Source organism: Punica granatum, chromosome 7 (assembly GCF_007655135.1).
Source record: "Punica granatum isolate Tunisia-2019 chromosome 7, ASM765513v2, whole genome shotgun sequence".
NCBI classification, from domain to species: domain Eukaryota; kingdom Viridiplantae; phylum Streptophyta; class Magnoliopsida; order Myrtales; family Lythraceae; genus Punica; species Punica granatum.
In genome coordinates, this window is record NC_045133.1 from 670,378 (window position 1) to 684,366 (window position 13,989).

At 42.4% G+C, this 13,989-nt stretch overlaps 3 protein-coding genes across 3 annotated transcripts; 2 read left to right on the top strand and 1 right to left on the bottom strand.

The window, feature by feature from the left end:
- The first annotated feature begins 453 nt into the window (after positions 1–453).
- On the top strand, positions 454–5,224 carry LOC116213820 (probable boron transporter 2). The gene is made up of 12 exons (XM_031548900.1): positions 454–1,651; positions 1,768–1,850; positions 1,940–2,132; positions 2,219–2,357; positions 2,580–2,745; positions 2,865–3,031; positions 3,126–3,299; positions 3,409–3,504; positions 3,613–3,750; positions 3,829–4,148; positions 4,285–4,555; positions 4,702–5,224. The coding sequence occupies exons 1-12, from the start codon at positions 1,548–1,550 to the stop codon at positions 4,996–4,998; spliced, it is 2,148 nt and encodes a 715-aa protein (XP_031404760.1). The 5' UTR covers positions 454–1,547; the 3' UTR covers positions 4,999–5,224.
- Positions 5,225–7,177: 1,953 nt separating this feature from the next.
- LOC116213552 (transcription factor MYB98-like) lies at positions 7,178–9,098 on the top strand. Its single transcript, XM_031548553.1, has 3 exons — positions 7,178–7,959; positions 8,064–8,190; positions 8,282–9,098. The coding sequence occupies exons 1-3, from the start codon at positions 7,361–7,363 to the stop codon at positions 8,843–8,845; spliced, it is 1,290 nt and encodes a 429-aa protein (XP_031404413.1). The 5' UTR covers positions 7,178–7,360; the 3' UTR covers positions 8,846–9,098.
- A 268-nt stretch (positions 9,099–9,366) lies between these two features.
- LOC116213821 (triose phosphate/phosphate translocator, non-green plastid, chloroplastic-like) lies at positions 9,367–12,525 on the bottom strand. Its single transcript, XM_031548901.1, has 9 exons — positions 11,897–12,525; positions 11,389–11,511; positions 11,145–11,297; positions 10,788–10,873; positions 10,588–10,672; positions 10,362–10,481; positions 10,189–10,266; positions 9,859–9,988; positions 9,367–9,740 (listed from the first exon to the last, which is right to left on the bottom strand). Exons 1-9 carry the CDS (start codon positions 12,335–12,337, stop codon positions 9,664–9,666), a joined length of 1,293 nt encoding a protein of 430 aa, XP_031404761.1. The 5' UTR covers positions 12,338–12,525; the 3' UTR covers positions 9,367–9,663.
- Between the last annotated feature and the right edge of the window lie 1,464 nt (positions 12,526–13,989).

The following is a 13,989-nucleotide window of genomic DNA, read 5'->3' on the forward strand; positions in this document are numbered from 1 at the left end:
AAAAAAATTTAATAGTATTCTACTTAATTTCACTTCTCTTCAATTCAACAATATAATTATTATTTTTTTCATTTTTTTTAAATTTTTTACTTATTTAATACAATTTTTAATATTAAATTCTCTCAACTATTCATTACTTTTTTTTTTTACAATTCAATAACACAATTATTTTTTTTTTCAACTATTCATTATTTTTCACTCTTTTATCTTATAATTCAACGATACAATCATTATAAATCAATTAAAATTAAAACTCCACTCTAAAATCAAACACAAATTAAATGTTCGCAAACATCTCTCTGTCTCTGTCTCTGTCTTTCTCTGTCATCATCACTATCTCACTCATGCCTCCTATGCTGTGCTGTGCTTTGAGGGGATTTGTTTGTTTGCAGAGCACTCCCATCAGAAACAGGGGCAACCTGAAAAATGGTGTAATATTTATGCCCAGTCATCCCACACTATCCCCCTTCAACCCCCAAACCCAAGAGAGCCCAGAAAGTTTGTTCCTCCTCTCACTCAGCTAGAAAGTCTCTTCTTCCTCTGATCTCCTCTCTCTCTCTCTCTCGCATTGCCCCCTTCTTCTTCCTGCTCTGCAGGCAGTCAGCTGTGTTCTGAATCTCCTCTGGTTCCATTCCCTGCCCAAAAAGCTTGTCCTTTTACACAACATGTAACTCAACCTTCCCAAGTTCTCTGGCAACTCCTCTCCTTTTTGCTCGATTCATGCTCGCCTCCTCTCTGGGTGTGCCAAAGATTTGAGTTTCCTTCCTGGGTCTCAACCATGGACTCTCGTTAATCTCTTCCCAGCCACAGCCGACAGAGTTCCCATAATGGGTGTCCGTTAATCTTGTCTTTTTTTCTTTTTTTGAGCTCTGCCTGATCTCTCATCTTCTTCGCCCTCTCTAGCTTTCGATACTGTATCATGTAAAATACTAGCCCGTACCATGTGAGTGGTCTCGAGCTTGCTTTGCCGCATTTCACATTTTTTGTCGCCTCAACTGATGAACTTCGAGCTTCTCCTTTGACTAGAGAGCATGATGGACCGGAGCTGGCTGAAAGTTAACCGCTAGTTGAATTGAATCTAACCACCATAAAAAAGAAAGGCATTTCCTGTTTAGTTGTTTCAAAAGTATGCATTTTGCTCGTTAGATTTTCCTCATAGCTCGCTAAAAGATGGTGTCGAAGTAGATTGAACTCGCTGCTGATCGATTCTTTTGTTCTTGGACTTAGAAGCAAGACAAGAGAGTACTAAACATCAATTCCTCATATAGGCTATACTTGCAATGTAAAGATTGGTTAGTTTCATTCTTTTATACATACCATGACTCATAAAATGAATCAACATTCTTTCAAAGCCTTCTTTCGCAATTCTAGGATGATCAGAAAGTGTGTGTCTCTCTGCCCGTAGTTTCTCTTGCTTATGCAGTTTTAATTGTATCGTGTTGGCCTCTCGAGTCCCTACTGGTTACACCCTTCTGCTTGATTTCTTCCCCCCCCCCCCAAAAAAAAAAAAAAAGGCTTCTTTGGTTAGTTCACTCTTGGGAGTACTCATGGAAGAGACCTTTGTTCCCTTTCGCGGAATAAAGAATGATCTCAAAGGACGGGTCTTGTGCTACAAGCAAGACTGGACTGGTGGAATTCGTGCTGGTATCAGGTTTGTAATTCTTTAACCTATCGTTTGAATCACAGTTAGCAGTTTGACTGTGTATTGTTTGGTTAACCCTTATATGATATCCTTATTATAGCATGGATGCCTGTTTTGTCATTTAGAATCTTGGCGCCAACAACATATATATTCTTCGCCTCGGCAATTCCGGTCATATCATTCGGGGAACAGCTGGAAAGAAACACCAGTATGGAGCTGCTTTTGTTCCTGTCGGCCCCTTTTTACTCCTTTATTGGCAATTTTTGCTGACAAGTTATTTCTGATAACAACCTGCAGATGGAACATTGACTGCAGTGCATACTCTCGCATCAACTGCACTCTGCGGCGTGATACACTCCATACTAGGAGGGCAGCCACTTCTCATCCTCGGAGTTGCTGAGCCAACAGTCCTGATGTATACTTTCATGTTCAATTTTGCGAAGGACCGAAAGGATTTGGGCCAGCATCTGTTCCTTGCCTGGACAGGATGGTAATTACCGATACTATTGAATAATAAGTTGACTTGATAATTCGCTAATGAATGGATTTTATTATTTGGATTTTTCTTTTTTATAGGGTTTGTGTGTGGACCGCTCTTTTGCTGTTTTTACTGGCCATTCTCGGCGCATGCTCTATAATCAATAGGTTTACACGCCTTGCCGGTGAATTATTTGGCCTTCTTATTGCTATGCTCTTTATGCAGCAAGCCATTCGAGTGAGTATTATACTTAATCATCTCTTGATATCTCGAAATATACAGTTATAGAACAAGTGGTAACTTATTTTCCTTTATAACAATGCTTGTGACTCATGAGACTCGAGTCTTAACTTAGCCTCTTGAACTTGGCTTGGTTTCCAATTCATCGTACTTAAATTGAAAGTTTTTAACAATCTTGCCCGATAAGTATTTCCTATAATCTAGGGTGCTGAATTGTAGGGAGTCGTGGAGGAGTTTGGCATTCCTGAGAGAGAGAACCTAAACCAGGCAGCTCTACTGCCTTCATGGCGATTCGGGAATGGAGTGTTTGCATTGGTGCTGTCTTTTGGTCTTCTCCTTACGGCACTAAGGAGCCGTAAAGCAAGATCGTGGCGCTATGGAACGGGTATAGATTTTGAGATTTATATGATAAATAATGCATGAAAAGAATGTTTAACATTCTCGCGATATAGAACTTTGCCTGTATTGGTCTGTCTGACTGTCTAAGTTGATTTTGAACTTTAGGTTGGCTTCGAGGTTTTATTGCAGACTATGGGGTTCCGCTTATGGTGCTGGTGTGGACTGCCATATCATACATACCGGTGAGACATGTCCCAAGAGGGATTCCCAGGCGGCTTTTCAGTCCAAATCCATGGTCTCCTGGTGCATACTCAAACTGGACTGTCGTCAAGGTTCATTTTCCCTCCTAGTCCTAACTGAATTCATCTTTGGCTCTCAATGCAGAAGTGAAGAATTTCTAATTTTCCATTCTCTATGCTGGTGCAGGAAATGGTGAATGTGCCACCACTGTACATTGTCGGAGCTTTTATTCCCGCCACTATGATAGCCGTGCTGTATTACTTCGACCACAGTGTCGCGTCTCAGCTTGCTCAACAGAAGGAATTTAATCTGAAAAAACCATCCTCTTATCATTACGATCTCCTTCTTTTGGGTTTCTTGGTGGGTCTTTTTGTCTCAATCCTCTTGATCATAAGAAGCCAATTCTTTGTACTTGCACAAGATATCGGGAAATTTCATCTCACCTTCTTTTAAAATTATTCTGGAGCAGACCATTCTGTGCGGTCTTCTAGGCATTCCACCTTCGAATGGTGTGATCCCACAATCTCCAATGCACACAAAGAGCTTAGCTACCTTAAAACATCAGGTGATCAAGTTCTTTCCCTGAAAAATTGCAGATTGTCATGTTTATCATTTTACATTATCTGCTAAATCCTAGAGGCTTTCTGATTGATATTGTTTTTGCTTGAAATAGCTTCTGTGGAACAAGTTAGCATCGACTGCTAGGAGAAGCATGAAGAAGAACTTTAACCTCGGGCAGTTATACCGGAACATGCAGGAAGCCTACAATGAGATGCAGACTCCGCTTGCCTACCAGATGCCACCTGCTCTGGTAAAATTCTCCATATTTTATTTCTACTGATGTATTACTTTCCCGCTTTATAACCTTACGAGATCGGGTCCTAAATAGGGCCTGAGAGAGCTGAAAGAGTCCACGATCCAACTGGCCTCAAGAACAGGCTACATCGATGCTCCCGTGGATGAAACTATCTTCGACGTGGACAAAGACATCGACGATCTTTTGCCTGTCGAGGTTAAGGAACAGAGACTGAGCAACCTTCTGCAGGCATTAATGGTGGGCTGTTGTGTTGCTGCAATGCCTTTGCTGAAGAAGATCCCAACATCGGTGCTTTGGGGCTATTTTGCTTTCATGGCAATTGAGAGCTTGCCCGGGAATCAACTCTGGGAGAGGATTCTGTTGCTTTTCACTGCTCCCAGTCGCAGATACAAGTAAGCCCCTCATCATGCTCATCCTCCCCCACCGATTCTCGTAGTTATTGTCATATCAGGGATGGAAACAGGATGTTCATTTTGGGAGCCAAAACATATGAAAGAGTCAATTAATATGATCTTGCAAACTTTTCAGGGTTCTGGAGAAGTATCATGCAACATTTCTCGAGACGGTACCCTTCAAGACAATTGCCGCATTCACCTTATTCCAAACGGCCTACTTGCTCCTGTGCTTTGGCATTACGTGGATCCCTATAGCTGGTGTCCTCTTCCCACTCTTGATCATGTTGCTCGTTCCTGTGAGGCAGTATGTTCTCTCCAGGTTCTTCAAATGGGCCCACCTTCAGGACCTCGATGCTGCAGAATACGAGGAGGCCCCTGCAGTAACCTACAATATGTCGTTTGAGGTAAGTTCGCCTCCACGCGTAATCAGCTTCCACAGACATAAGTATTGTGACATCTTCATGTGGAAGCTTTAACTTTTTAAATTGACTGGCAGTTGTCCTTCAATCTAGCCATGGTTATTTTACATTCGAATGTTGCAAATGGGCAGGAGCAAGATCTTCAGGGAAGAGCAGCAAACATGGATAGTGGTGAAATTCTTGACGAGGTCATTACAAGAAGCCGAGGTGAGATCCGACACCCTCACAGCCCAAAAGTGACGAGTTCAACACCCACATCCTTCGAAGGCATAAAGCCTGCTTACAGCCCGCGAATGGCATGCAGTCCCCGATCAAGCGAGTTCAGACCGAGCTCAAGTCCTAGGCTCAACGGGAAGGAGATCGAAGAAAAGCGCTCCTGCAGCCCTGGGCCTTCCACTGTAGGAAGAAGCCCGCAAGGTCCGTTGTAAAGCTAAGAAGCGTGTATAAAGGGATGGTGCTCGAGAGGCCGCGTACTGAGTTTACGTAAACTGAGTCCATGTCTTAGGTTCTGATTCTTGTTCTAACCCGTCAGAGCAATGTCTACTGTTGCTGTTAGTCGTGCTGTTTCCCAACGTGTCTTCCTTGTAGGATTTGGCAGAGGACAATATTGTCAATGCAAATGAAAATCGAAAGGTTATATCTTGTAAGTCGTAACTACTGCACGTTGAGCTGCTTGATGATAAGATTCTACATTCAGTTGCATCAGCTATCAGAACAACCGATATTTATTAACCCGAATAAAAGAAGACGCTGTCTGAACCCGCATAAAACGATCCTTATGCGATGACAGTGGATAAGTGCTAGGCCCGAGTCTTTGGTCGGTCGATGAGATTCGGGTTCTATCGCCTTAGTGGGGTCGAATTCACTTCCACTTGAGACTGCTAGTGAATTTTCGTACCTCCAGTAGGACCCAACTTCTGCTTCCAAATCATCGAAAAATAAATATAATTGCTCACTCCTTTTCCTTCTTCTTTGTTTTCAAAATATATTTCTCTCTCTCTCTCTTTTAACTTGCATATAGTACGTGGATATATACATGGGTGGATGGGCAAAATGTTTTGATAATATCGTTGCCCCATTAAGGGAACCACACAACAGAATGGGACCAAATTGAGATTATGCACTGAAGTCCCATCACGCGATGTTTTTCATCCGATTACACGTCTACGAAATCGCACTTGATTCGAAGAGGTCCATATTCGTTCGTATTTCAGTGGCAGCTCTGTTAATCTATTGTATGTTAACTCGATCAATAATAGCTCAGCATATTTAGCAAGTGCTCTTAAATTTATGCATGCATATGCTTTGCACTCTAGTATGATTATCGATACTTTCACACCACGTGAGGCTTTTGTGCAATAATGGTTTTCACTGGCTAGCACCGGGGTCGAATTTGAGAAATCCTCGAAACTTTCGGGCCTTGCTCGAGTTTATGTACATGTTGTTGGGCTTGGTTGAACTGGGCCCAGTCCAATGTAACTCATGGGCCTCTTTCTTGGTATTGAATTTCCATTAGGCTTATACGGGACCGGACTCATTCCCACTTAAAAATTCAAACTGATAAGTAGTGGTACCAAAGTGCCATATAAACCAATATTTTTTTGTTTATCTTTTCAATGTGAGATTATAATTCCCCAACACACACCTTACGTGCAACGTGTGGTCTATTTCTGCCTACGGGTTGTCAACAATTGATCTTGAGCCGAACTCTTCTTCCATGCTCGGGCGAGGGACGACTAACACAAGGCACACTTTGGTTGCACTCAACATACTGAGTTTGGCGTGGTGTGGAAGCGCATACGCGTAATTAAGGCTTTATTGAATTTTTATTGCGTTTATACAGGTCCATACCCATTTCTATTTAAAAGTTCAAATAAGTGATGGTAGTCAAGTCTCACATAAATTAATGATTATTCTTTCATATTTTCAATGTGGAATTATAATTCTCAACACTTGGCATACGTCTATCACTGTCAGGAGGTTGATGGCTCTCCTATGATTTGGAGATATCCGATAAAATTAGAGACAGACTCGGCTATGCGTTGCCCTGGTTAGACCACGGCTAGCCAATGCCGGACGAGTTATTGACACCGGTACTTGGATTATTCCGCTGTCTCAAGAGTCCGGTCGTAGGGTAATAATGGACAGGAAGAGGGCTTTATGTGCGTTATTTATACATCAATTAAAAATGTTCGAGGTTTTGAGTTATACAAAGTTAAAACTGTCTCCGCATCTAAGACACGATTTACTTTCACTGCGTTAATGGCTCCTATTAAGTTTTCTTACATTATTGAATGTCGGTGCTCTGCTAGTTATGAGATGTCCTTAACCTTACCTATAAGCATGGGACTTATAACTAATAAGAACACGTTCAAGCAAGAACTTTCGACGGATGCACCACTTGGTTGGCCAATCGGAAGCTTACACGTAAGCGGTCTGATCCACTTTATCCATGGAGATTATGTCTATAAGTACACATAATATGTCTTTGACTGCCCAAAGATGTTGGAGATGTCTCAGATTTCCCCGCAGGAACTTGACTTTGACTTAATTGATTAAAGTAACGGAAGAACTTAATTAACTTCACATTAATACTCCATTAATAAAACAATATTAGAGTTTAATTACCCCATCAGAGGAAAAAATTAAGGGAAAAAAAAAAGAGAGAGTTCCTGGCTCTTAATTAAGAAGACATTAACTAAGGGAAACATTTATAGTCCGAGGAAATATAACACCTTTTAAGGAAAAGAAATGTGAAGCTTTTGATCCTCTCTCCTTTGATGCCACCCCATGGAGCACAGCTCGAAGCTCGTCGAAAACCTCACGAGCTCCCAGTCCTTACTTCTCTCCGATCATTTCGACCATTATCAGAAATCACAGTCGAAGATTGTTGAGACTCGGTCTGGCACGATGCATGAGTTTCACGGCCTCGATCAGCTCCAAGTGGCTAATATCTCATCTCCAGTTCCTCCCTTCCGAGCTATGCAGAACCCATTATTGCCTGAAATCCCTCCTGAGAACTACGGGTTTAATGGAACCACGATCGACCTCGACTTTTATGAGAACAAGCCGTATGTGGATACGTATGGCGGTGGGCATGGCCAGGTGATGGACAATTTCCAGGGTGGTGGGTACCTTGGTAATTTCACTGAGCGAACGGGTTCCTGTATGGCCGGCCAGTACTTCAACTGTCAGTTGGACGTGAAGCCAATGAGTTTCGTGGCCCCGGACGAGATATCGTGCATCAGTGCTGAGAACGGGTACAGTTACCAGAACCAATACGGCACGAGCAAGGCCCGGGCCCTGGCCTCATCAACGGCTCGGAGGGCATGCAAGAGTCGTACGAAGTCCCATGTGGTCAAGGGGCAATGGACCATTGAAGAGGACCGGTAAATAAAAGGAGAAACGAAGTCCCTAAAACTTGAGAATTCGTGAGTTAAATATGTTCTGCACGCCATGATTGACTTTTAATACCTGATATGTATGGTTGCAGGCTTTTAGTTCGGCTCGTGGAACAGTTTGGGGTGAGAAAATGGTCCCACATCGCGCAGATGTTGCCCGGTCGTATAGGCAAGCAGTGCAGGGAGAGATGGCACAATCATCTTAGGCCAGACATCAAGGTCTAAAAGGCGTAAAACTTGTTAAAATACCGCGTGGTTTATCATTTTAGTAGTCATGACGTTAAATACCAATTAACGTATGGACATGCAGAAAGATATATGGACCGAGGAGGAGGACATGATCCTGATCCAAGCCCACACGGAGATAGGAAACAAGTGGGCTGAGATCGCGAAGAGGCTCCCTGGCCGGACCGAGAACTCAATCAAGAACCACTGGAACGCCACGAAGAGGAGGCAGTACTCGAAGAGGAAGTGCCGGACGAAGCACCCGAGGGGGACCCTCCTGCAGGATTACATCAAGAGCTTGAACCTGGCCGACCCAAGGAAGCCCACCACGAGCGCAGGCGGAGCCAGTAGCGCAAAGACATCGCAGAAAGAGGAGTCGAGTGTCCATGATAGGCTTGTCCCGAATTACGAGTTCGATGAGATGCCCATCCCTGATATGGCATTCGACGAGGACAAGCTGTTCCAGTTCGACTCATTCCTCGGGATGGACACCACGAGCGAGAATGATGAGATGGAGGTGGAGAAGATGGTGGATGATATGGTGAACGTGGTCACGGAAGAAGAGCAGGAGGAGGAGGAGGAGGAGGAAGAAGGGACGAAGAAGGAGGTCGACTTGCTGGAGATGATCTATCAGGTTAAAAAGCAGTGATAATAATTATAATGAGTGGAGTTTCCTTCCTCGGCTAATACTATCTTCTCATTTTACACATATTTTTTTTTTTCTTTTTTCTTTTTTACTTATATTTTTCTATGAGATCACGAGATATTTAGACTGGCTACAAGATGAAAGACAGGAAGGACTATTTAACTTTGTTTCTTATGAAAAGATGAGACCGGCCAATCTGAATGAATAAATCCAGTCTCGTTTATTTTGCATAATCCCGTGCAGAGTTCTGTGTTTGTTTCGGTTCACTGTATTCGAATAAGAAAACACCACTGTGTAAATTTATCACATGAGAATGCCGACTGGAAGCGGCATCAATATGAAAGATGAGTAGGAACCTGTATGGCATGGAATAACATAATCAGAGTTGCATAATGCTGAGAGGATGTAACTCGCTTAGGAACCGATCTCAGTATCCTCTTGCTTCCCCTGCAACTTCCTATCGATCTTAAGACTACTCGTCAGGGTTCCAGTTCTTGGCATGAGAAGTGGTTACAACACCGGGATACAAGCGTCTAAAAAAGTTGAGCCAAACAATATAGCATTCACATGTTTCCGTTCATATTAGAGGCAGCGGAGAAACATTGAAGCAAATTCTGCTCTCAGTCTGCTCATTAGACAAGATGTCTGGGATGAATGGAATCATCTCAGAAATGAAATAGACCCCACAAACAAACACACGGAGAACCAATTCCCTAAACCATCTTCAATGGGCGTATTTCCAATTATCACATGACTAAGATTCTACTGGTAAAAAGACTAACCACTCGACCTACCAGCAAAAAATTCTGACGATAGGGTCTTCAAGCTGCCTTCTGCTTTGGTTTAATCCGTTTTACCCTCGAGTATAGGAAAACTCCAGCAAGTGCTATACCCGTTCCTTTATCATATTTAACACAAAAGTAATGTTAGCACAAGGAGAGGTTTGAGTGCCCTCGAAGGCCAAAAACAAAAAAGACTATGAATCCGAAGTTGAATGCTCAAGAAGATTGAATTACCCAGTGAATTAATAAACAAGACGGCTGTTTTGAAGAATATAACTGAGCTGACAATAACCACCACTCGCTTTACACAATTGCCAACGGAGTGGGTAACAGGGGAAACCCTCTGCAGTATCATATAGGAAACCTGCATGGTTCGAGAAACAAGTCAGAGCTGTCCTTAGAGGAAATACTTAAGCATGTAGATTTGGTTTGATAAAAAGTAATATGAAGCAGTTCTTCAGACGATGGATGATATAAGAAATGCTTGGAAAGCCAAAAGGGATTGTTGCTCTAAGCTGAACCGTACAGAAATACACAAACTACAGAATATAGCAGAGGACTCACCTGCTGATAAGCATGGAAGCACAGAGCTGCAAGAAGCGACCTTGTGAGCAGCTGTTTAACATTTATGCCAGACTCTGCCTGTTGTGCAAGAATATCATATTGAGATATGATATGAGGACCTGCTGTGAAATTTTCTGACCCAAATAACTTTTATCTCTCAAATAAACACTTACAGCAGATTGCAGGAATGAAGGGGCGTACTTGAAGCCTTCTGTGAAGTATGTCACAGGGAATAATAGGAAGAAAGACATGACTGTTATAATTGAGAAGAGTGTTATGTTGTCCATGGAATCCTGCCAACAGCAAAGCACAGCTTACTTGGCAATTCAAGATAGTAGGCATAACTCAGAGTAAGTAACAGGGAGGTGACTGAGATGCAAATCCACTCAATGAAGTTACCTCTTTATTGGCCATGACTTTTTTGCTAAGAACATTACGTGACTGGTTTGTCAGATTGGAAGCCATTGCACTCCAGAACCCGGCCCTTAATATAAGAGAAGGAAGTAGAACTACTTAATAGTCCATTACACGTTGGAGCTAGGACTGAGTGCACTCACTGCTCATTCAGAACAATCAGAGTTACTTTTCAAATTTCTTACCAGTTAAAAGAAGTCTCTGTCATTGATGCTAGAGCGACTCCACCAACAATTGGTACTAGAGAACCCACAACCCAGGGAGTTGGCATCTAAAGTTGCAGCAGAGAAAATGAGTTAAACTATCAATGTTGCAACACATGCTAAACATGAAGACTGGACTTATTATTAAGAAACTATCAGCAACTACTGAGTTTCTTTTATTTCTTTTTGTTTTAACTCATATTCATAACGCGGCAGCAATTATTATTATTATAGGTGGCTCCAAAAGCAGAGAGAAATGGTATTCGTCGATGTATAATGCGTCAGTTGACTATCCTTAATATAGCAGTTGTAAAGGAGAAAGTCTTGACTACTCTGTACCTCTCCGAGAAACATAGCAGATAGGATAACTGAGAAGAACGGCTCCATGGCTTTGATCGTATGAGTGAACGAGACAGACACTTTTCCGAGACTCATATTGGTGAAAAAATTTCCCAGTATATGCACCACCGCAAGAGGCAGAATTGCCAAGAGCTGTTATGAATCAGAAATGAATAAATTGGTATGAAGAACTCTTATAACTATGGCATGGACGATGGATATTTTCCTGGGGGATGGCTATTACCTGGGCACCGCTGACTTTAGGCCTTTTATGGAGATTGAAAGTCCACATGAAAAGCACAAGCACAGATCCTACAGCCAATTGCACCAATGTAGCATTTGTTGGGTAATGGAACACCTTCAGAACCTGTAGATACAGAATGTGGTCAAATGTCAAGCTCCCCGATTTCATCTTATTATGGCAACAAACAACAGCATTTTTGAACTTCTCTTTTTAGAGATCATCATTTCATTGCGTAAAGATCATTGAATCCAGCATCAGCAACACTATAGATTTGGTCATCAGATCATCATCATGAACAACCATAATATCCCAACGACGTATATTTCATGACTCCGCTACATGCAGGAACTTAGCTTCAGAAACTTCCACAACAATGGCTTGCACATATATCCGAAAACAATACTTCTATTAGAACAATCTTTAAGTAGTGCATGACGTGCTAAGCATAGAACGAAAGTACAGAGGAAATGAACGTGAAATTCTCCATTTGCAAATCATGAAGTCCTACCTGCTTGTTGTAAATGTTGAAGTAGATATTGAAGATATACCAGAGTCCAAACAGTAATCCGAGCTCCAACGTTCTCGACAAGCTGCCGGACTGCTCTCCTTCTCCGGAGACTTCAAGCACGGGCGCTGCACGAACCTCGAACCGATCCGATTCGCGATCGGTGCCAAAGTTATGCACACCACTCCACGGTCTTGGTCCAGAGACAGGAGAGAAGGAGGAAGATACCGGGCTCGAGAACCACGACCTCCGCGGCAAGGCAGAAGCGGAGAGTCCAGAAACGGCGTCGGGAGGAATGCGATCAGTTCGGGAGGAGACCGAGAGGCGTATGGGATCAGACCTGGAACCAGAGCTGGAACCAGAGCTTGGGATGAGCTTATGGCTCCGTCGCGACTTGCGGAAGGTGACGGAAGGAGAGAGAGGACTGAACGCCGCGCTCTGCATTTTCAGGAGCTCTAAAAAGGGCGGCCAGGTGGTCGGAGAGAGGAGGCGAGCAACGGCGACTCTGTCGAGAGAACGAGGTGGGGCGGGAAAGAGCAAGACAAGTCAGTTGTGGTGGCGCGGGCATGGAAAGTGAGAGGAGGAGGCGCCTTTTTCGATCTAATAGGCCGCGAAAGGAAAGACAAACCACTCAAAGTGGAAAATATACATACATCCATACATATAAATATATATATATATAATTTTCACCCAAAATAAAATATTCATTTTAAAAATGTTAGTGACCCAAAAAAAGTGTAAACTTAGATTATTTTTAAAAAAATTTGGCATTAACTTTATTTTTTGGTAAAAAGGACCTCAACTTTGATTTTTCTTGTCAAGTTAGGTATCCGTGTCGTTTTTCATCCATTTTGCTGATGCGTACGAAAAACGGTGTCACATAATGTTAGCAAAACTAATAAAAATTTCAAAGGAAAAAGGATAGAGAAATTCTTTGATAGGAGAAAGGGTGAGGGTCTTAACTAATCACCATAACCTCGATTGGGGTCATCGATGACTTTGGAGGGCATTAATTGGAGAGTGGTAGTCGGGATCGAGTCCCTATCCACCGAAATGGTGGTTGGATCGAGGCCCCACTTATTGGAATTAGGAGAATTCCTAATTTGACGATTTTTTCTGATTTCAGCGGGTAGGTCCTTGATTTCGTCAACCACTCTCCTGATTAGGCTCATAGGTGCCTTTAGGGCCACCAACAACTCCAATTGGGGGGTGGTGGCCCAGTCTTTCTCCGATTAATGTTTTTCTTTCTATTATTCCTTTAATTTTGTAAATTTTTTGCTGAAGTGACATGATACCATTTAGCAGGTAGACATCGTTTTCAGCTGAGCCAACAAAATGAATGGAAAATGGCATAGATGCCAAACATGACAAGAAAATTAAAGTTCAAACCTTTTTTTTTCCAAAAAATAAAGTTTGTGCCACAATTAAAAAGAATGTCAAAATTTATGCTTTTCTTGGATATTAAACCTCTAAAAAATTGGCGAATTTTCTATATTTGGATTTTGCTATTAACACCTATTTTTATGTATGATACGGAAACAAAAAGTTATTTCCTTATTTTCGACTGTTTGGGCGCTGAGTTTCCTCGAATTTCGGAAGAGTAAATTCTAAAATAATTTAATATAAAGAATTATTATTCGATCGGTGAAAACCAAAATTGAATGTGACAGAGGTTGGCAAAGCCACCCTTAATGGACTCTCATGACAAGGGCCGAGATGATGCCCAAGCGATGGTTAGATTATAGGACAATTTTGTAATCTTACCGAAGAAGGCCTTGAATCCCTCGCAATAATAAGTCGAGGTGGAGGCCCAATGAGCCTCTTGGGTCGATACAGTGAATAAATAATAAGCTTGGGCCCAAGAGATACAAAAAGGTCAGCCTAAATCCGATTTCTGGTCCTCGTCTTATTCGGCTTTTCGGAAAGGCCCGGTGAGTTCTTGAAAGCCCAATACCTCTCCAGTTCGACACGAGAATCATCCTCATGATCGTAGTTCCGGTGTATCCATCGTGGCACGTCGATGACACCTACGACGTAGTCCCACCTGTACATACGGACTTCGGAGGGGCCAAATTTAATGATGACTAGCCCTAGTC